The sequence below is a fragment of the Carassius gibelio genome, chromosome A19 (genome assembly GCF_023724105.1).
Source record: "Carassius gibelio isolate Cgi1373 ecotype wild population from Czech Republic chromosome A19, carGib1.2-hapl.c, whole genome shotgun sequence".
In the NCBI taxonomy this organism is placed as follows: Eukaryota; Metazoa; Chordata; class Actinopteri; order Cypriniformes; family Cyprinidae; genus Carassius; species Carassius gibelio.
Window position 1 is genome coordinate 14,084,274 of NC_068389.1, and position 24,591 is coordinate 14,108,864.

Sequence of the window (24,591 nt, forward strand, 5' to 3'; positions counted from 1 at the left end):
CGTTGTTTTTGAACCATGTATCACGCTTGTTCAGTGGCCTCGTTTAGCTTCGACTGCTTTTTTTTAGTACATTTTAATTCAATAATCTATCTATCTATCTATCTATCTATCTATCTATCTATCTATCTATCTATCTATCTATCTATCTATCTATCTATCTATCTATCTATCTATCTATCTATCTATTGTAGTTCAATTAGAGATTAGTTGTATTAACATTATATAACTTGAATTATATTTAATAGTGTAGATTTATATAGATTTTTTATCAACATAATAATTTGAGTGAAAAGTTGAATTTCAGATTTTTGTCACCTTGAAAAAAAAAAAAAAAATAACTCAAACAAAATGTCATTTTATTTCCTATTTTAAATAAATGCAAACTCATAACTTTACTTAAATTATATGTAATATGTTTTAATTGTTTCTGTAATATCAATATGTAATCCCAGATTTTCTCAGACATTGATTACATAATTTTGGACCTCAGTGTATTTTTGCCAAATTTCTAAATCACCATAATTAGGCTTTAATTAGGCTCACCATCAGATCATAGCCTCCAAACTTCAAAAATCCCAGATTAATCCCCATTAATATCTCTCATCATGTCCAGCTTCTTTTCCTGTGTAGCGGTTCAGGTGTGGACCCATAAGCCATTGCTCTGAGAAAGAGATGGCGGGGGGTAGAACGTGAGAGAAGGAGGGGGTTAATTAAAAGAGAATGTTCTCTGTTTGGGTTTTTAGTGGTTGTGGGCATTTTTTGCAGCTTCCATCTCAAAATGCTGAAAAAGGGAAGGGGGAGTATGTTAGAGACAGACAGACAGAGAGAGAGAGAGAGAGAGAGAGAGAGAGAGAGAGGGAGAATAAAGGAGTGGGGTGAGTGATTATGTGTCAAAACAAGGGATGTTAGATTCAGTCGTTAAAAAGCTCTGGCACTTAGTTCAGAAGTTCCCAAACTCAAAACTTCCAACCCTGGGCAGTCGCAATGAGTGAGTGAGGACAGCACAGACACAGAGCGGGAAACTGAAAAAACAATTCACAGGTTAAATAAACAGGGAGGATGTTTCTGGTTATGAGCTGTGCTGAGAGCAAAGTAAGCGAGGAATAGGAAACGGGAATCTCCCCCCTCTAGGCTGTCGTCTGGACAGTGTTGCTTTTAAATCTACTGCATTCTTTGGCAAACAGCACTACAAGTGTGCTATTTTAGAGTAAGATCTCTCTGGATCTACCCATCAAGCACAGAAACAGGAAAAAAAGGAGCAAAGGAGCAAAGAAGCAGAACTTGAACTCCGAACTTCAGAAAAGTTTGGACAAGTGCAAATCCGAGTGAAGCGCTCTCATCCGACCTGCTTTGAGGATTGCCCAGGCGATTTCATCCTTCCTTGGATTATAACTTTCCTACCGTCAGCATTTTCCTGGTATGGGCTGGCTGCTGTGTCTGTGTTACCTGGCAGCAGAAGTGGCCGTGGCGATTGGCTCGGAAAGACAACAGCACCAGGTGCAGCATGGCCCCTGCCGCTACACTTTTATCCTTCCAGAGGTGGAGCAGTGCCGGCCTGCGGGGGACTTCCAGGTGACTAACTCCCTGCAGCGGGACTCGCCCTCGGCCCCGGAGTCGCCCCACGCTGAACCCACCTGGCAGGAAAAGAAGCTGGAGACCCTAGAGAGTGCCACAGAGAACAATACACAGTGGCTGCAGAAGGTAGTGAATGAGCTTCATCCCCCCAATCCTCATTATGTCTTCTGTTTCTCTCTCTTCTTTTATAGCACCAGTGGTTTGCAAATTAGGCTGCAGATTTGTCCTGATCATGTACAGCTGGAAAAAATGCTAAATCAGGGTTTCCTAGATGGGGGCTTGCGAGGGAACTGCAGGGTGCTTGAGTGTTGATGAAAAGATAATTAATTGAATAAAATATATATCAAAATAAAATGTAGTAAAAATAATAATAATATATTTTTTGCCAAGTTGCTGCAGCCCTATATATATATATATATATATATATATATATATATATATATATATATATATATATATATATATATATATATATAATTTATTTTTCTCAATTAAACAATTCAGATAATAAGCATAAAAAAGATTCAATATTTTATGTTTACTTGCATGCCCTGTGTTCATTAACTGACATCAGAGAACCGTAAATATGCAAATATGTTAATAATTTAAATACAAATAATTCTTAGGTGGTCCTTCAAGGAAATATTTTACATCTAAGTGGTTTGGCTTAGTTTGGGAACCCCTGTGCTAAATGAAAACTAGTAAGATACGTTAACAAGATAAATAGGCTTCTTAACCTTTAAACGGAAGTAGAAAACAAAAGTCGTTTGTGTTGATGTCAACGGCTGTTCATCCAATCAAACTTTATGGAATTATGCCACAATATAAGTTATGACAAAGCAGATCACATGGTCAGAGTCCCAAAACTGCTTGTTTTAGTGACCTAGAAACTGATGTGCAGAATTTTAAATGTAAAAAAAAAAAAGAAAAGAAAATGATTAAAACTAAATAAATCTTGGTAGAACGTTGACAAGTTGTGTGACATACTTGAAAACCGCGAAACAAAGCTGTGAAAGGAAATACAACCCAGACTAACATGGTTTTGTCGACCACAATGTATTTGTTTTGTGAATTATAGGCCAAACATGAAACTGTTGAAATTGAGACATTTAGAAACCAAATTGTAAATATTTGTCCTGTTCAGACTACATCATGGAGAATTTCGGAGTTCTTGGAAATATTAATACATTTTAGTGTTTGATTGTACTGAGATTTTGTTTACTTTCGTACAATAAGTAATTTTGATATTTTGTTGGGTCTCCACTTGATGTCTAATTCATCAGTTCTGGATTCTGAAGCCAAAGCACTTCAGAACAAGTTTATGTGCATTATTTATACACATGCACTAGATGTGTCCCAATCTGCATTACACATTATCCTCATAAGGTTATTGAATTTGGGAAGGAATGAGAGAGAGGTAAATCTTGAACATGTTTAAGCAAGATTTCCTGGATGCGTAGATCTTTTTAAGCTGGCGGACAGTTTGTCAGCATCAGAAACCAGTTTAAGAAAAGGATTTGGCCTCTAATAAGAGCCAGATCTATTTCTCTCTGTCATATTTTCAGAGTAAATGTTCTACATAAAACAGCAGCATTTATTCTGCTCTGATCTCTACCTGATCTCACCCCTTAAAAATTGTTTTTGCTGATGAAATCGAGTGAAGTCAGGTTGATACTACATTTACATTTATTCATTTAGCAGGTACTTTTATCCAAAGCTTGAATAAAAATATTGCTGTCATATCAAATAATAGATTTCCTTTTATAAGTCCATTTAACTTGTCACCTTTTTTTTTTGGTTTCCTGATAAACGTTGTTACAGTGTGTTTCTGGCTAACATAGTTCAAGCTTATCTCAGAAGCATTCTGTTTGACAGGGGTATTGCTGTTTTTAAAGATACCAACAGTTAAATCCTGTAGATTATTGTTTGGAAGTTTGAGATAATGTTGTTTTTGCAGTGAAGGCCTTTTAAAGTCTGATAACGTTATGGCACAATCATTTCGATATTGCAATTCAAATCGATTGTGTGTTTTGAGTCAGTTTATCTCTGTGCCATTTGCAAAACGTTTCAAAGATAAGGTCATTACTTGTCACATCACAACATGCAGATTCTGTCATTTACTGTAGGTCCTCTGAACAGCAAAAACACCCAGTACTGCTAATATATGCCTGTCATTTGCTAAAAAAAATTAATAAATAAATCACATGGCCTGTGTGTTACAAGTCCAGGCTTTGGCTTGCTCTGTTTGTCACCCAGACTATAGGCCTCTGGAAAGTCTATCTCGTTATTCAGGCCTCCAACTGGTTTGCTCCATAAATATGGAGATGGAGTGGGCTTTGTTTTATATGTGCACAACATAAATGTTCCTGAATGCCAAAGGATTACAAAAAGGGTCAAAAACACTCATGAGTTGGTTCACTTTTCATTTTACAGGCCATACATCTGGCACTATATGCATTTAACTGACAGTAGGAGGTATGGGGGAAAAAGGTAAGGCAGTTACTATATCTCAGAGAAAGCTTTCCAGACAGACCATCTTGACATGCATATATACACTCTTTCAGAAGCGGGCCAAATGTTGTATAAATTATTATTTCACTCCCTCAGTGAGTGCAGTGTGCGGTAGGAGAAGCAGCTTCCTGAGCATTGGAGAGCGTTGACCCCTGGCCCTCTGCTGAGTGAACTGAACTAGGTTTTCAACACCATGGACGATCCGCTTTGCATATGCATTACTAGACTTTCCAGCCAGAGGCCACACTGGAGACGGTGTATTTGTATCACACACCATACTCTTACATGATTATCTGACCCCCAGGGTCTTCAAGAACCCCCCTGAAGAAAACATGAGCTAATCCTGGATATTCTTCAATGAAATTCCAAGGGGACAAGCATGCTGAATTACATGTCTGAGGCTTTTTTTTTTTTTTGGAAGAATTTACTTTTGTTCAGTTCCTGACTTCTGTTCAGTCACATTCATCCTGTGGTTGGTCAATAGGAGGTGTTCATATTACACTTACATGACAGATTTTAGCCAACATCCTAAAAGAATGAGGTTATATTTCTGCAAGTGTTAGGGAAGCTATTTTTAAACTTTAGCTTTTAAAAAAAATATCTAGAGTAGAAAAATGAGAATCAATACGTTTTAGGAAAAGTTACTTAAAAAGTTTTATGAGAGGGCAATTAGGGTGACAGTTGATGAAATACATTTATAAAGAGAAAAAATCTGTAAGACATATTACTTAGTAGAAAACGATGTACACCAGCATTTAACTAAATATATTGCTTCAGAAAGGTTGACACTTCAATGAATCAAAGAAATTAAACAGAGAGTGAATAGGTTTGGGGTCGGTACGGTTTTATTATTTTTTCTAATAAGTCCTTTATGCTCACTTTAAAACAGTTATACTGTGAAATATTACAATTTAAAATACCTATTTTTAACAACTATTTTCTATTGTATTTCTGTGATGGCAAAGCCACTATTCCAGTCTTCAGTCCACATGAAATCATACAAAAATGTTGATGAATAGAAAGTTTAAAAGAACATAATTTATTTGAAATATTAACCTTTTGAAACATTATAAATGCCATTACTGTCATTTTTAATAATTGATGATTTGAGTATAGAATGTGATTCATACATGGGCGTAGCACTAAACGGAACCATTATGAACATAGCTATTAACACAAATCCTCTTGCCCCAAAATGTTTATCTAAGCACTGTTCAGAAAAGAGAGAAAAGCATACATGAATCACAACCGGCTTATTGTGTCACAGTATTTGCGCAACAAACCTTATATTTGTTTTAGAGGTGAATAAATCACATTTCTTTCACGCAAGAACACGTCTCGGCATGGAATATATACAGGCAGGAATTGTAACTTTCCAACATCCGTTCTGAACACTGCGTTCTAATCCAAAATAATCTTCTAAGGCAGGTCTTCTGCTTGCTTATGAAGCCTTTGTGAATTAAAGGAAGAGTTCACCCCCAAATCTGTTCCGAAGAAGAAACAAACTCATCCACATCTAGGATGACCTGAGAGCGAATACATTTTCGGCTAATTTTCATTTTGGGGAACTATTCCTTTAAATTGTCTCAAACCCAAAATGAAAGGTTATTATTTTCCAAACCTGAATGCATTTTTGATTTCCATAAAATTATCATTCATTGTAAACATGGCTTTAAAGTTACTAAAAAGTAACAGAAAATTAGTCTATATACAGTAATTTGTATACTAAATATGGCATCAATAGTGCAGGTTGCATATTAGTAACAGCAAACATAACTGATTCACATGTGTTTTATCACCAAATGTCGTGATGCCAAAACTTCTTTTGTAGTTCATTTCTGGACCTTGACAGCATGTGATCACTGAAATTCCATTGTACAGAAAAGATGTGTGTTCAGTCTTGAACAATAAAATCATTCTTCTTCTTGCTCAACTGTCCTTGAGTAGGCCCATCTATTGTTTTCAGTAAAGCTTCACAGAGAGCCTGGAGTATTAATATTTGGCCCCTTTTTATAATAAATCTCATTTTCCAGGAAATGGGAAAATACAAATGGACTTGGCCACTTTTTAATTCAGTTCTGTTTTTATGACCTGTTATTTAACTCAATTAAAATCCTTTGAACGTTCATTACTGAAAGTGGCTGAACAGCCAGATTAAAGGTGGTTTAATCAATACCACTTTAGTTTTCTGCGAAGCTCACCTACAGTACTTAGGGACTGACAAAAAAATCGTCCTTGGAAAAAACGTTGAAATTACATGGTACAGTGAATATATGAAAGGATTTCTCTTCCCTTTTGTCATTTTTTTTTAAAAAAGGGCACATCAATCTGAGATCTATTTATTACTCTCAGATGGTTGGTCCCTCAATTTTCTAGTTTTCGCATAAATAGTCATAATTTTTATTTCTTTATTTTTACCTCCCTTCATATCACAGTCAATGTGGAATTAAACTGATCGAACAAAACATAGTTTACCCAAGGGCGCTCTCATCAGTGTTTCAGCAAGGTGGTAAAGCAGTCATTGCTGAAAGATACCATGTATTGTGCACATGGTATGAAGCACACAGTGTCATGGCTTCTTGTAGGATGTTGTTTGGATGTGGACAGCGGCACTGAAGATGAATGAGGGCATATTTGTATTGCCTCATTAGGACTGTTCAGTGTACACTGAAGTTAATTTGTCCGAGAGGGGGTCAAGCACAGTCAGTAAGACTGATAGTTCAGTACAGTACTTGTTTTAGCATTGTTATCCAACCATGAATTTCAAATTGATTGTTTTTGTGTTGTTTTGGCCGGTTGAAAAACTTCTCATGAACTTTTCAAGTTTAAATAACATTATCACTATAGGTTAATTCACACTACACTGACAGATGCCAACAACCAACAACCACCGACAGATCGACCAGGCCATTCTCATCCCAAGGCGTCATATACTGACACTTTTGACATTTCGTCAACATCCTACGCACATGGCACCCTCTAGCGTCAATATTAGACACAGATAAATGTCTAACCCTAACCCTAACCCCAACCCTAACCCTAACCCTAACCCATAATCTGCATCTAATATTGACGCTAGAGGGTGCCATGTGCGTAGGATGTTGACGAAATGTCAAAAGTGTCAGTACTGTATATGACGCCTTGGGATGAGACTGCATTAGATCAACAGATGCATTTCTTTAGTTGGGTTTTGGTTTGGTTGGATCAGTGTGTTACCACTGTTGGTCTCTGTTGGCATCATAAATATACATATTTATACACACAGTTACGATCAACATTATTCAATCTCTCAGGGACTATAATAACTTACATGGGAATGTGCCAAGATTGCAGTAGAGAGGTGACTCAAGCTTGAAAGCACTTAGAGGCAACGTATATTGGAAGTTATAAAGATATATATATATACATATAAAAGTATTCAGTAAACTATTATAGAAAATTCATTTATACACATTTGAGTGATTTTAAGAACATAATGATGTTATTACACCATAAACAATATAAAAGGCTCTTGTGAGGTTAACAAGCTTAGCAGATGGAGATGTATGTGTATGTTTGATGATGTGTCTAATGTCATGTTTACAGCTGGAGAGCTATATTCAGGAGAACGTGCGATCAGAGATGGAGCGTAATGTCATTCACACTCAGACAGCCACCATGCTGGAGATCGGAACCAATCTTCTAAGCCAATCAGCTGAAAACACACGCAAACTGACAGATGTGGAGACACAGGTGAGCCTGATCAAATGAGACTGACAGCATCCAGACAAACATATAGCACCCCTGTTCTAACTGCAGCTTCAGACTGTCTTTGCTGTGAAATGCTGCTTTTTCTCTGATTGCTTAAATCACATTTAGAAGACAAGCAGCCATGAAAATCATCTTTTGAAAAATCTCCTCTTGTATGATAAGCAAACTGCTCAATAATTTGCATTGGCGACTCAGAACTGAATTAAATTCTTGGAGGTCAATGGCTGAGCATTTTTAATCTTTTGCAGTAAGCAAGTTCACAAAATTAGGCCTCAGTGCATCACAGTTGATGCTCAAAGCACTGCTGCTCATTTTGGATACTGTGTGTGTGTTTTCACTCTAAATTCATGGCCAACATAAGCAAGGTTAAGTGGCCATGCAGAGTAGTGTTGGAAAAGAATCAGAGAGGCAGTGAAAATAGCCCAACTAAAACAGATATAGTGTTTATCCTCTCAAAGAGTGATTGTTTCACACTGTTATGTTTTTGCCTTCATTTTTTCACAGTCAGCAGTTCAGTGAACATCATAGAACAGCCTGAAAAAATATTTGGCTGCTTTTGTTATAGGGCTTACAGTATATTTGCTGTGTTTGACCTGCTTGAAAAAACATGTAGCTGTTTGAAGGAACAGGCATGATGGGATAATCACTGCTGATCTATGTGTGACTTCTGAGTGTTTGGATGACTTGATTATGGCTTCACAAACTTAAAGAAACAGTTCACCCAGAAACGAACCATCCGTAATTATTTTCAAACCCTTATGTTGCCCCAAATCCATAAGTTTCTTTCTTCTGTGGTGCAAAAAAATGATAGTTCTGAAATCTTGTATGCAAATACAATGAACAGGACCTCTCCAACTTGTGAACGTTTATGGTTTTTCATTTATTTGTTTCAGTGAATCAAAAGCTGTTTAAAACTTATTGAAGTGGAAGATTGTCAGTAAATACAGAAACATTTTGATGTTCCTCACACAAATCTGTAATGTGACCTGGAATATAGTGCATGAGACTCAGTACATTGTAATTGAACGGAAAAGTGTGACCAGCACAGTCTCTGGATTATTTATTTTTGTGTTCTGTGGAAGAAAGAAAGTCATTCGGATTTGGAACAACAGACATTTTTGGGTGAGCTCTTCCTTTAACCCTAAATAAAACTTATTAAAATACTGTATTTGTTTCCAGCAATGCTTCTTCAAAAATATTTTTCGGATAAAGTTGGCATACATAATGCTGCAGGAAAACATCTGGTCCAACCTTCAACATTTAACTACAAAATCCTGCACATTTGTATTCAAGCAAAGATGAAAACCATAGTAGTTGGACAAGAAAAGCCTCCTCATTCTCCCATGTCTTTGAATATTTTAAAGGTAATCTCTCTTTTCACTTGTCTGTCATGTGGGCCTGTTTGCAGGTGCTGAACCAAACCAGTCGTCTGGAGATCCAGCTGCTGGAATACTCTCTGAGTACCAACCGGCTGGAGACACAGCTCTTAGAGCAAACACAGGAGGTCTCCCGCCTCAATGACAAAAACAGGTGAGTCGTCTGGAAATGTGGAGCATCTAAGTTACTCCCACCTGTACGTGACCGCTGTCTCTAAAATGCAAAAGCGTATGTTTGCAAATGTAAATTAATGCGTATTTGTGAAACAGAAAACAAAGGCAAACGTGTTACAAGATGCAAATGAACTGTGATATTATACCTCTAAATATATTCAAACATAAACATTTGTTCAAATCGATGAAAATGTGTATGTGCTAGAACCATGGATTACGCAATAGTACCTATGAATATTAATTACATCACGTTGCCTCTTTACAGCCTTCTTTTTATTTAGTATTTGTTTGCCCTTTTTAAAAAAATACAATAAAATTGTACCTCATGTCCATCTGTACAGTATGTATCAAATATATCAAATATTGTAAATGGAGACTAAAACATACTTGCTTAATGTGCATGACCCAATGAAGTTTGTTATAGCGCATTTGAACTTCTGTTTACCATATTTGATGTGCTCTGTGTACGTGCTTTGAGCGATGTTTATATGCAACTAAAAGACAATATCTTGGTAGAATGGACTTTCAATGGAGGGACAAAGAATTAACATTTTCTTTAAAAAAATCCCCATTTGTGTTTTGAAGACGAACAAGAGTGAGTAAATGAACAGTGTCAACATTTACTTACACATGTCTTCCAAAACTGCTGTATGCATTTCCTTATTTTGCATAGCACAAAAGAAGAATGTTTGTAAGCAAGAAGATTCAGTTCCCATTGACTTCCGTTGTATTTTTTGCCGTACAGTGGAAGTCAATGGGAAACAAAATGTTTGGTTACCAAATATTCTTCAAAAATTAGCTATTATGTTCTACAGAAGAAAGACATACAGAAACAACATGAGGGTGAATAAATGATGACATAATTTTAATTTTTGGTGTAAACAGCCCCAAAATCATCTCATCAATGATAAAAGAGATATTTTAAATTGTACCTTTTTATTCCAGGTGTTTACTATTTCATATACGAAAAAATAAACTATTATCAAACAAGCATCAACTGTTTCACATCTATTTTATGACTTTATAACTGCATTCAAATAAACAGTGATGCTGCAGAGCAGTGAACACCTTTGACACAAGGTAATGTGTTTTCATCTTTCCCTGTGGGTCTTTGGGGAAGTGTGGCTCTTTCTGCTATCCCAAATTAAAATATGCAAACTTTTTGTGGAAACTTAAACTTTCTGTCTGAAAATGGGACAGTAAGATAATCTATTTAGGATTTAAATATCATTGCACAAGATTTTTTTGAGACAAGGTTCTTTACAATATCGTTACAGCTTAACAATAGCAATGTTTAATCTGCAGAAATGTAGATGACTATAAACAGTCATCGTAAAAAAACAAAACAATTTAGTGTATTTTCAGACAGCTAACAAGGTATACTCAAGTGCAGAGCTCCTTGAAAGGATGCATGCTAGAAGAACAGAAACAGCAAGCAAAGAGAGATTAAGGGATTGTTTCTTTCGACTAGCTGAAAGTAGCTTGTTCAATATGTGTGGGTGGAGCGTTTCAATAAAAAACTGCCGCAAAGTCATTAGTCGGACTCACAAAGATCAGGCCTGTGGGATTTATTGTCTTTATTTGGAGCTTGGTACGGTGCCAACACACACAGCCTGTCAGAGTGTTGATTTGGATTTTGATAGAGAAGCCCAGCCAACCACACCATCTGTGAACGGCAGCGGTATCCAGGTGTTCACAGGTCTACCAGCCTCTAAGGTTCACAGAGGTGTGTGATGTGGAATCTGAGAGGCTCATTCAAGGCTGTCGTCTGTGCTGAGAGCGGCGGGAACCAACAAACAGCTATTCACAGACTGAAATATGAAAAATTAGGATTTGATATGACAATCAATATAGTAAGACACAACGATTGTGTTTAGGGCACCATATATATGTGCTTCCCATAATACAAATATTAAAACATAATAATTCCTGGACTTCCTTTATAAATAAATTAGCCACTGCAGATTAATTTAACTCCATTATTTAACTAACATAAAATGAAAGAAATGAACAAAATGATTTGAATAGAAGTGAATTAATTTTGCTGAATGAGATCAAATCAGTGAAATGATTCGATCTTACTATTTTGAACCATAGGGACTTTGACTGAACTCCAACCATTTCAGTTCTGGCTAGTCTTCAAAATGTTCATAAAGATTTATGCATCTCTAAAGTTGCGCATACTGTGCATATAATTATTTACATTTATGTAAACTTACATACAAGTATCTACATAGATATGTTGATATTGTATGTTTCATTGTCTTCACTCCAACTATTTAAAGGTGCTATGGTTCGTGTTAATTTGGTGATGTTATTGTATACAAAGGTCAACAAGCTTGAAGTTAATCCACCATGTTGTATAGAGAGTTTTCTAAAAACATTGAGCTTGTTATATGCAAATAGAAAGGCCATATATGAACTAGCCTATTTCTTCTTAGCTATCTAGAACAGCGTTTTGCTGCCATGGAGGCCAGGCACAGCAGAGAGCTTGAGGCCATCCAGCAGGAGAAACAGCAGCTGTTGGATCTGTTGGACAGACAGAATCACCTGGTCAGCCTGCTGGAGGGAGAACTGGCCAGCTCCACTCGTAACAGCACACTGCTCCAACGACAGCAGGCCACACTCTCTGACACAGTGCAGCAGCTACTGGCTATGGTCACTCACTCTAACGGTTAGTGCCAAATTCACATTACCAAAGGCTAAGCTGCATACGACCAGCTCAGTGGGAACAAAAGAGTCTCTCTGAACTGGGCCACTGCTTAAATTCCAATTGGTGGTCTCTCAAGCAAATTTCCAGGAAGATTGAGGTGTAAATCAAAATTGATTAAACCAAACAAAATACCAAAAGGACCTACGTGTACTTTTATTTATTTTTCACAAACTTAATAATATCCCATGTATTTCCAGATATTTCCACTCCAGTTGAAAAGGAGATGTTGATGTTCAGAGACTGTGCTGAGATATTCAAATCTGGAGTTACAGAAAGTGGGATTTACAACATTAATCTTCCTAACTCAACCCAGAAAACTAAGGTTTGTAGATTGTAACCATTTTTTAACTATCACTTTGATGGAATATATATATATATATATATATTCTCAAGTTTCTCAAGTTTCATGCAAAACAAAACCATTTTGTAAAGCATTAATCTTGGCATGTGTCTTGATTGCTCAAGAAACTAAGCTCTCCTGACATGTAATTCTTTGTGTTGTTTCTGAGGACTAAATTATAATATGAAAGGACAAAATGTTCTAATAAACTGCAATTTCAGTAAGTCTTAGAAAAAAGGCGAAGATGAAAATGTCATGTGGATCAGAAAACCAAATCAAGATGTCAGAGAAACATTTCCTTCAGGCCAATTCTCAGTGCATGTAACTATGAATATGTTCCCGTATTTATTTCAGAATCTTGCCCTACGGCACCACATGAAAACCTCTAAAGGTTTGTGTTTTGCCTTTGACTTCGAGAGTCAAATCTAATTTCTGGCAGGCTCTTGGGGTGAAGAACATTTATAAAATGTGGCTAAAATTGCTTTTGTTATTCGTTATTTTTCTGTGCACTCATTGGTCTTCCCCTCCATTTCCTGTGGGCATAGGAGCCAGGTGTTTGGCAAAGGTTCGGAAGCTTCCTGCCAACACAAGGTTTAATGCAGTGAGTGAGAGTGCCACCTCGCAGGGAAACACACTGGGTGGCTCTTTTCATTTAGAGTTCAAATTCCATAATGAAATACAAATCAATATATTTATGAGTGATATTAATCAGTGCTTATTGAAGTTTATTGATTACATATGGTTCCTTTGGAAAATCTTGACCGGTGATGCACACTTATTGTTATATTACCGTGAATGTTTTAAATACGTTTTTGCTGCTAGAAACAAGCTAAAGTTTTAGAAGAAGAAAACAAAGCCTATCTCACATCTGTTATGCAAATAGAAGGATATGTTGTTCAGAGTAAAAATGAAATCAATTAATTCTCCCAAAAAGCAACCTCTCAACAGATGTCATTAATGAGAATGCTTTGTCTTTAAACCCTGATTAGCTGTTTAAAGTTTCACAGTGGATGTCTTAAGACCAGCTTTGCTAAATGAGCTAGTCCCGCCAAGGGATGGAAATGTACGTTATCCCACTTTTTTTTTGCCAAGAAGATCTTATTGCTTTTTGCCTTCTCCTTAAGCATAGTTCTTCTAAAAGAAATTGGAGAAAAATCATACAGAGGATATTGGAATGCTTTCACTTGACACCCACAGGCTAGACATATTTATATTTGAGACTAAAATCCTTTATGGGATTGGGTTTAATTATTTTTGATGGATTCAGATGATGGAATTCAATGAGCTGCCCTTTTATAATTTCATTTTGCTGCTCATCGCTCATATTAATTCACTGTTTTTGCCACAAAACAGTAAATTGTTAAGTTGTTTTGTGTTCAATACCAAATCAATGGTCAGTAAAGGTTTTGGTGGAGATCACCGGATTAAGTCTTTTTTTTTACTTCATGAGTTGATATGTGCTTTGTGGTGAATCCTGGGAATTTCCAGTCAAATCTCTAAACTGCAACTTATTTACCAAATTCTTACACAAATATTACTGTAATAATGAAATAATGGAAAATTACCACAGCTGTCCTTTGTAAAATACAGCCTTGCAAAGGATCTCTCGGTATGTTTCTTTTTTTTTTTTATCAAATAACCCATTGCAAGGCATAGTTTTGTCCCTAATATTAATATTAAGAAAAGTAATGTTTCATTTACATTTAGTTCATACTACTTCATTTTCTCTATTGTTAAATGTGTAAAATTACAAAGTATATTTGCATATTTAGGTCATGTTTATGTTTCTGTGATGTTGTTTCTGACCAGGTGTTCTGTGACATGAAAACTAAAGGAGGTGGCTGGACTGTCTTTCAGCATCGCTATGATGGATCAGTAGATTTCAACCGAGGCTGGAATGAATACAAACTGGTAGGAGCAACTTGTCCACCGCCAATTAGATCATTTTCCAAATGTAATCAATTTAGCGTATTCGTAGGTTATAGCTTTAGGAGGAATTGTGGTTGTCTTTCCACAGTTTGGCTGTGGGAATGCTATTCTCTGTCTCTGATCAGGTTAGGTTTTTATCACAGATATCAGCATTAAGCAGGTCTTCATACATATCTTGAAAAATAAGGGGGGAAAAACCCTTCTGGTAAATTTCCATAATATCATGTTTTGGAAAATGCCACATATTGCCATGATATGATGAGGTGAACATTGTATACCTAGCTTTAAGAATTTAATTTTGTGCCATCATTAAAGATTGCTTAAAATATTTTTTCTAGATTTTGCTTTAGACAGTGAAGTATGATCACTCCTTTAATGAAGACATACTGTATAAATTACACATGAGCCTGCCTATCTCTTATTGAGATTTCTTGATTACTGCTACCATTAATCTGAGGCGCCTAACATTTAAAACACATACATTATTAACCTGCACTGATGAAAGTTTATCTCATGCATGGTGTCTGACATCTACAGCCATAGAATACTGATGCGTTTGTGACCCTATTGACCTTTCTCTGAGGAAGATAATTTTGATTGGCTGTCTCTGCATTCCGATGTCTCCCATGTTGTTACACCTGCAATCCCTCCCTATCTGGGAGGATAAGTTAATTTGGTCACAGGGTCATTTGAAGTCTTGAGAAGAGAAATGATAAGAAAATACATTTGAATTGAAGTAGGATGCCATCATTCACAAACTGCGTCCATTATTTAAAACAAGTTACAGACTATAAGGAGAGTTCATTATTAGTAATGCTCCATTAAAAATCTGTGTTTTCGACCTGTAAAAGTAAAATCCTGGAGAGATGATTTGTTTGGAAACTGTTGAGTTTTAAATGCAAAAACAGTGGTAATTTATTTCACCTGTGCCACTTCGACAGACACATTGCTATGGCTGCTCTGGGAGGGCGTCAGAACCGCACAAGTTTTGTTTTCTCTTTTCCTTGTTGTTTTCCAAGAAAATGTTTTTACAAGTGAATGATAAATATTTGGCCCCAGATGGAGCATGGGAGTGGGGAGCCCCTCTAGATTGCTGATAACATGTGCACTGAAGCATTTGAATGCCCAATTGCACTACCAAATCTCACAGTGTTCAAATGTGCCGTATCATTTGCTGGGCCAAGCTGATGGAAATTCAGGATTGTCCTTCTGAAGCATCTTTCCGCAATGTAAATACTTATGCAATACTCATAAAATAATAATTTCAGACCTAATCTGAACTACACACAGCTCCCTTACATTGTAAATTATTGTAATTTTTTAAAGAAAAAATTATTTCATTTTGTGAACATTTGGTGAAATTTACTAGCAATTTGAGTGAAAATAGTTTCGTAATTCGTACCCTTTTTTTTTTTTTCAGTGTACTACTCAACACTGGAAATTAATGATTTCATGTTGTTTGACAAAGATAGTTAAAATGAAATGAAAATGAGCAACTTTTTTTTTTTCGGTCTTTTCTTCACATATGGCATAGGGATTTGGAGATCCATCAGGAGAACACTGGTTAGGGAATGATGTCATCCACCTGCTAACAACATCAAAGGACTACACTCTCCAGGTCCACCTCAAAGACGCAGAGGGACAGCAGGCTTATTCTCAATATGACCATTTCTACATTGACGGAGAGGATAAGAAATACAGGTATCAAAATGTTAAATAGTTTCAGTCTTGTATTATATATATATATATATATATATATATATATATATATATATATATATATATATATATATATATATATATATATACACACACAACCATTTTAACAACCAAATTTCAGATAAATTTGAGGTCAGATACAGTCCAATTTGATTGGTCTAATGGCATTGTTTTTGCTTGAAGTATGAAGGGTTCCCTACTATAACCTTTTGTTTGAATAATCCAAATTAGCAACAGGAAAACATTTGGTAACATTTTGAATTATAATTTAACTGAAATGGATAACAAGTGGAAAGTGAAATGGAGATGGCAAAACAGTGTGCGGTAGAGAACGCTATCCTCCACTGATCACATATTACTGATTACAAAACAGTTACATGATGAATTCCAGCGCCAGACTCATTTCAATACTCTCTCCCAAATTAAAAACTCCTGCTCAGCATTTGAAGATGCTTCCTATGTATTAGCATCAGGACGTGAGTTATTTCATAAAGTGCTGGGGATAAAATTGGCCTGGCAGGCACATCCAACCAGTCTCCAATAAAAATGATACCTAGATGGATACAAGTGACTTTGGAAAAACAAACTAGCAGAAGATAGAAATCTCCAGTATTTCAGGTTTTTAATTACAGCCATGTTTTATTCTGTATTAAATAGCATTTAGATTTGCAGAGTGAATTACATTTTCAGTACGTTATTGGCATGTTTAATTTCTTTTTTGGCTTGTCTTTGTCATTTTTCTTGGATAAGAAGCACTTGTGCATATGTCAAAACGACGAGCAACATTTAGGGTAAACCACCATTTCTCACACCATCAATATTGCTTCTTGTCTGCCGATCCCAGGTGCAGATCTGCCTAGAAATGAAAAACAGGTCAAACAATTCAAAAAAGCATGAGGCTTTGCCAGAAAACTTCTGAGTTATACAAATCTCACACCTCTCTTAAGGGATGCAATTAAACATGCAGCACTGCTTGTAGGCATACTTATACAGTGAATGAACCAGAACCAGAAATATTAAATTTAACTCAAAATAAATAATTGGGAGAGTGTTGAAGCAGTGTATCAGATGGAAACACCAATGTGTGTATGTGTGTGTGTAAACAGGTAGAGCAAATGCTGAGCAAACACTTGCCAAATCCCACCATGTTTGTTTTCTACTTTACCTCATATGGTAAGTGTGCATTTTATTAGCGTGTTGAGAATCCTGGCAGGGTCTCGAGGATGTTGGGCCCGTTTGGGATTAACCAGCCAAGCAACCTATGGTGCAAAAATGTTTTAATGCCAAAACAATCTCCTGCAGTCCCTAGCTGTGTGGTCCTTTCTCCGACATAGTGTGCCTGCAGTCCTTCCTGCATCATAAAAAAAGATACAGCAGCCATCACTGGGGCGGTACATTTTCAAAAGGTACATATTTGTACCCAAAGGGTCCATTATTGTATCTAAAAGGTACATATTGGTACTTAAATTGTACATATTAGAACCTAATAGGTACAAAAGTGTACCTTTTGAAAAGTTACCGCCCCAGTGACAGCTGTTGTACCTTTATTTCTGAGAGTGTGTTGAGATATCATCAACAATGGATTGTGGATAATGGAGGCTGAATATCTTTGTAATGCACAGTAATGAGTCTTAGAGACTCAAAGAAAAGAAAAATCACTCATATCTTATAAAGGCTTACAGCTAGCCCAATTTCTGGGTTAACAGTGGATGCATTAGATTAGATGCATTAGACGCTTTCATAAGATTATGTAAAACAAAAATAAAAAAAAACAGTGTATGTTAAAGTGATCCTTTGTGTATAGTATTTAAGTTAATTTATATAAAACAGGATTTGTGTCTGAGCTCATTAAGCAAGATAATGCTGTAACTCAACATATACTGTAAGAAGTGGCAATATTTTAATATTTCATATTTTAATTTATTCTTGTGATGTCAAAGCTGAAGTTTCAGCCGCCTTTACTCCAGTTTTCATTGTCACATGATCATTCAGAAATCATTCTAATATGCTGACTTGCTGCTCAAGACAATGTCTTATTATGTTGCAAACAGTTGTGCTATTTTATGTTTTTGAGGAAATGGTCCTCATTTTTTTCAGGATTCTTTGATGAATAGAAACTTCAAAAGATTAACATTATGAATGCCATTACTTTCACCATTTAATCAATTTAAAACCACCATTTGTGTGTTATATTTTCTGTGTCCATCCATATGTTGAAATCTTCAGTATTTTTCTTTCTCTCCTCAGTCTTCATGCAAGTGGTTTCAGTGGTACAGCTGGACGAACCAGTAGCCTTACCCAGTCAGGAACCCTGTTTAGCACTAAGGATCAGGACAATGACCAGTGTAGCTGCAAGTGTGCTCAGATGGCCACCGGAGGTATCACATTTACATTCTTTCTAACAGTGTACATAATTATTAAATAGCATATAATGGAAACTAATTTTCCAATGTTATCTAAAATAAGAACTACAACGATGTCAAAGTATCGGGTATTTCCATGCCAACTGAGAAAGTAGTGGTATCTAAAATCTGTTAATTAAACCAGCAGTTCACAATTACTTGACATAAATAATGAAACTGGTCCCAAAAAATATGGCCAAAACTTTTTTCCCTCGTGGTATCAAAGGGGTCATGTCATACTTTGCATGTTTTACTATTATATTTCCCCCTCAAAGAGCCACTAGTGTTAGCTAGGTAGGTTTGCTGTTGGGTTCAATACAGTTGGCGGTGCTTTTTCTGAAGACTGCATTACACTATGACAGAACCACAAAACAATACTCACTGAAATGTGCTGCACAAACTCTCAAGGTTGGGCTGATGTGATCAGGGATCTCGTTAAAAACTTATTAAATCTTAGACACTTTTTACTATAATTAAGCAGAGCCACACATCAGAGGTGCTGAAACCCAGCTCCCTCCTTACCTCCAACAGGTAAAGCTACCTCACAAAACACACATAAATCCATCCCTTGTGTGCTGCTTAGAATAAATCAAAACTCAGAAAGTTGTGTACAAAATATTTGATCAAACTTGAGGCATATCCGCTATTTTATTAAGTCAGTGTGATGCACATCTGCCGAGTCTTGTGCAGATACTCTCTGACAGAGGCTGAATTTAAAAAGCCTATATTCAGTGTTCTTATCATAAAAGTAACAGTTCACCTGTTTCTTTAAGATAAATTTTGCATAACAACATTTGCTCACCAGTGGATTGTCTGGAGTGAATGGTTGCTTATAGAATAAGAGTTCAGCTGATAAAAACATCATAATAATGGTGAAAGGAGTCTTGTGGATTACTTTGATGTGTTTATCAGCTGTTTGGACTCTCATTCTGACGGCACCCATTTACTCAGAGGATCCATTGGTGAGCAAGGGATGGAATGCTAAATTTCTCCAAATTTGTTCTGATGAGAAACAAGCTCATTTACATTTTGGATGGCCAGAGGGTGAGTTTTTAGCTAATTTTCAATTTTTGAATGAACTATTTCTTTAACTAAAACTGAAATTATTATTAGAAAGAAAGTTTAATTAAAAATGTAAATATTAGATGAAAATTTTTGAAATGTTGCTTTGGCAGCTAAATAAATAAAATAAATAAAGATAAATATAAATGTTTATATTTATATTTTAGTTTTCGAAATATTAATACATATAATAATAGTATATAAATAATATTAAAATAAAACTGCCTGTATCGCAATTGTTTGGCTAATGAATATTAATTAGATTATGCAAATCACTTGCCTTTTGTCCCTGCAGGGTGGTGGTTTGAAGCTTGTGGTCCATCCAATCTCAATGGTATATACTATTCTGGAAACTCCAATGTGATACGGTATAACTGTATAAAGTGGTACTACTGGAAAGGGCCCAGCTGGATGGTGACTATGACCACTATGATGATACGGCCTGTGGACATCTAAAAGCAGGAAGAGACTCTCACAAATGGGTCATTTGACTTTACTGACAGCCAAATCATCCAAACAAGCTGGTGAGGTGACACCAATGAAAAAGATGGACAACTTATGCATTGGACAGCTTGTGCCCATGTCATTGTGGCCATTCAATCTGTCTCAGTTTTGTTTGTTTAGTCTGGCGAAACAGACACATATTGTGCCATAAATGTTTTATCTCCCTGTATAGCAAAGCTCTTCTGAAAATGCAATGAACTGGAATGGCTGATCAGTGCTTACATTTGTTGTTTGAGCCCAATGTCCGTCTGGTAAAACAATAACCTTTTCCATCCAGTGGAACATCGGCTCTCCTGAGATTTCTTCTCCCATTCTAGTGCTTATAAAGGGTTTAAGAGAGAATTCCTCTATAAAAGTGCTCAAGACACTACAACAGGTGTACGTTTTAAAAGCACACCTTTTATCATAAATATACATTTGTAACAGACATCAAATCAGTCTTTCATAAAGAAGTCTGTTCAAGTCTTCTATACAGTATAGGCCTATATGAATATTCAGTCATTACAATTTTGTACATGTTTTATGATAAACGTACTGTATGAAATAATGATAAAAATGTTGAATCAAAAAGAAAGGAACACGATACTAAAGTGACTGAAAACAATAACTTATGAAAAAGTTGTAGATCAGTATGTAAGCCAGATAATGATTCAGTAAACAGTCTGATTGATTCATGAGGAGTCATATGCTGTAGCCTGTGACAACAGCTCAACAGAAAGATCTTTCTTGTCATTATTTTGCAGTATGCTTCTTTTTATTGCACTCAATCCAGCCTGCAAACCTCGCATTCACAACCCCAGGTAGGCTAAAATGTGGTTGAGAGCTCTGCTGGTACGCAATGTAGGACTCAGCCTCAAATCCACTCTAAAGGTAATAATTGTGCTGTTGTCTATGCTTGCACTCTTCCTTTTTCATAATTGCAAAATCAGCAAGTTTGATTTTAAGCTGTTTAAGCTGCTGTAGAAGATTGACCATCCATGCAGCGTGTTAAGAGTCTATATAAACCACGCTTTTATGCCAATCACTTCATGAATCATTCAATAAAGGCCCTTCCTTCTGTTCCTATAAAACACTTTTCAGAGACTGGATCTCTTGGCCTGCTGACCTGTGTTCATTCTCAGCACTTAGCCATGCTAGTACTGTCATGATTTAATGCTCTGGTCCACAACCCCATTCATCCGTGTCCAGAGAGCAAGAAGACTTACCTGGTATGCTCTTTCACATGAGATTCTGCATTGATTCGCCACCCTTTTGTCATAAATATACTGTAAGGCATGTATAGATGAAGACATTTCTCATGCGCAATAACAACTAGCACAACATTATTACTGGCCCAGTAGCAGCTGTGATTGATTACCGCTGGTGAAATGAGGGTTAAACTTGGGTGGTTCCATCATATTTGGGTTTAAAGAGAGATCTGGACAGCTGGCTCCTCCCGGTTTAAAGCAGGTATGAACCTTGCCTTGGAGCATGTATTGTTTGTTGACTCCATCATTATACAAACTTGGTTCAGTGTGCAAATGAGATGCCCTACTTTGACAGGGGGTTCCACACCAGAAGAGCCTTTGAGCACCTCCAAGAATTTATCATCTCCTTGAGCAAGAGAACGGAGAAGAAGGCAAGCTCAGTGGGGAGGGTGTGCATAGTTTCAACACATAAATCTCTGTCTGGCCTCAGTTCCACATAGGATGTGAAGACAGGGTGAAGTCAGGGGACGTGCCATAATGAATCCAGGGGACGGTGTGATTCTAATGGCTTGATAGAGCAGAGAATCCTGACCTCGAGTGAGACCGGTTTTTGCATTCAAACATTGTGTTAACATGTAGCATGTTTCTTGTCGCTCATGTTTGCAGACAAAATGTTTCTTTTTGCCAGCAGGGGGCATTCACGGCACACAACACCATGTTTCTAGAACCAAATAGAAGCTGTGTATGTATTAAAGAACTGATGTGTATGTATTAAAGAAACTGTTCTCCCATTTCTCTCTTATCATGCTGTTTTTGTTTAAACTACTTTTTCATGTCAGTCATAACTATTGCTAGGCGACTTTTATGCCGTTTTCTCAAACAGATGGCTGAATGATGGACTGAAAAAAGGGCGATTGATGGGGGAATCGTGTGATACTTGCTTATAAGGCATCACAGATCTGTGCACTAACAAATGATGGTCCAAAAGGCTGGAAGACCATCAGAATGGGCTTGTTAATGCTGCTGAAACATAGAGAACATATTGTTGCAAATGCATCTGCGAACGTAGTCATCTGTCAGCGTTGGCTGGATAATGATCTAACCTATTAGCACTTCAAAGTCTAGGGTCTTTCTCTGTGGTGGGGGTGGCTTCTTTTGCAGTATATGCAAAAAGAAGAATATATTGTATTCATTTATTTCAGTTGTTTTCATCTCGTCTCTTAGATTCTGATGTTAATTGGTTAAGCTATTCAGAACAACTCTTAACGAACTGAATGTTATATCATGGCAAATCATCCACTTCATTTGTTCAGCCTTGATTCCATTTCATTTTACTCGAGCTTATTATTTCTAACAGCATATTTACATATAAAAGAGTACCGACTGTGACATGCATTCTGCTGTTGTCATTCCAAAAGGAGGGGTCTTCCTCAAGAGGATGTAAGTAGAGCAATAATGCCTACTCCTTGCATTTGTATTATATGGAGGGCTAGAGCGGGCTGAGATTAGATAAAAAAAGAGCTCCGCAACTGCATTTTGAGACCAACAAAACAATCTGTTCACAGTGCATTCTGCCGTATTGACAGGATGATTTGGTGATGCATGTGAAAACGCAATCTAGATGTGTTTATGTGCAGCAGACATTATCAGGCATCTGTTCACAGATAAAGTATGAATTACATTACAGATCAAAGGTTTGGAGTTGATAAGCTTTTTAATGTTTTTGAAACAAGTCTCTTATGCTCACCGAAGCTGCATTTATTTAATAAAAATAGTTTACATTTTACATTTATATTTTCAAATGTAATTTATTCTTGTGAAAGCGAAGCCGAATTTTCCCAATACAACATTATGCACAGTATTTGTGACATCTAAGAGTTTTTTTATGTTTAAGTATCAGTTTTCCCTTCTTTTAATTCGCTTATCTTAATCAAATGTTCATTTAAAGGTAATCTTTTAAAACAATCTCAAAATGAATATAAATTGTTCGTACTGTACATTATAATGTTGCGGGAGCTAAATTCACGGTTAGGATTTTAATTATATTTATTTTAGGTTCAGTTTTATTTGTCATTTATTTTGACAAAATAGGATAAAATAATATATAATAGTACTGAATATCTTCCAGTTCAGTTATGGTCCATAACACGAAAGTAATTATTGGCTTATCCATATCAGACAGAAATGTAATATTAATCCATCCCTAGTTCTGCTGTATTTAAAAAAAGTGAAAATAATAATAATAAAAAAAAAAAAAAAAAAAAAAAAAAAAAAAATATATATATATATATATATATATATATATATATATATATATATATATATATATATATATATATATATATATATATTATTCATGCAAAAACAAAAAAATAAATAAAAATAATGCTGCAAACAAATACTTGATTAGCTTTTGATTATATCTTTAGGACATATAGTATATAGATATTGTAAATATGATAATACTACTATGATAATACAAGTAAATATGTAAAAAATAAAGTTGTCAAATTTATTAATAACTTACTTTCTTGAAGCTTTAGTATAATTAAAGCTCAGTCTCCAGCTCTACTCTGACAGCTGAGGTGTCTCCTTCTTTTTCCACCTCAAAAAGAACTTGACAGAATCTATTAAAGCAAGGCACAGACTTGACCCAGGGCACAGAATAAATATTTGATTCAGACAGGAAATGCAAGCCATGAGTTAATAGGTTTAATTATTTATTTAGCTCTTTTTTTAAACTCTCCTTTTCTAATAGCATATTTATTAGGAGCGAACATGAAGAGCTAATAAAATTGTTGATATGACCCCTGGCTACTTGTTGACTGGCTCCCTCCTGTGTGAGGAGGACAAGGCAGGAGGAGAGAGAAACCAATGCAAGGAGGCAGAGGAAACTTTATTATAGAATAAAAGTTATTTTTCTTCTGTTGTGCTTGAGTGTCTCCATTGCGGTGAGCTGAGAGATGAGAAAAAGAATGGAATGAAGTAGCTCTATCAACTGAATGGGTGCATAGAGCCTTGGGCTTGTCAACTTCAAATTCACTTCACCACCAACCGTCAATCAAAATGTCAGGAAAAAGGGGAACATTGCATTTAGATTCAAGTTTTAGTTGAACAATAAGACACTTTGCAAGTAGCGTACAGAGAGATGGGAATATAATGGGGTCCTGTAGACCAAGCTAATTGAAAAGCACAATACAGTAAGTCCCTCAGCAGATGTTGTGCTCAAAATGATTCACATCTTAGTTTGCCATTTATAATTTCAGTGCAGAAAACCAATGATTGCAATTCATTTAGAAATGCATTTTAATAACCTATATTTCCTTAAGCACTTGTTTGAATCTCTTTC

At 36.1% G+C, this 24,591-nt stretch overlaps 1 protein-coding gene across 1 annotated transcript; it reads left to right on the forward strand.

The window, feature by feature from the left end:
- The first annotated feature begins 888 nt into the window (after window positions 1-888).
- On the forward strand, window positions 889-21,998 carry LOC127935654 (angiopoietin-2-like). The gene is made up of 9 exons (XM_052533737.1): window positions 889-1,701; window positions 7,672-7,818; window positions 9,245-9,366; window positions 11,828-12,060; window positions 12,297-12,421; window positions 14,249-14,350; window positions 15,903-16,069; window positions 18,335-18,465; window positions 19,847-21,998. Exons 1-9 carry the CDS (start codon window positions 1,420-1,422, stop codon window positions 20,005-20,007), a joined length of 1,470 nt encoding a protein of 489 aa, XP_052389697.1. The 5' UTR covers window positions 889-1,419; the 3' UTR covers window positions 20,008-21,998.
- Window positions 21,999-24,591: the final 2,593 nt, after the last annotated feature.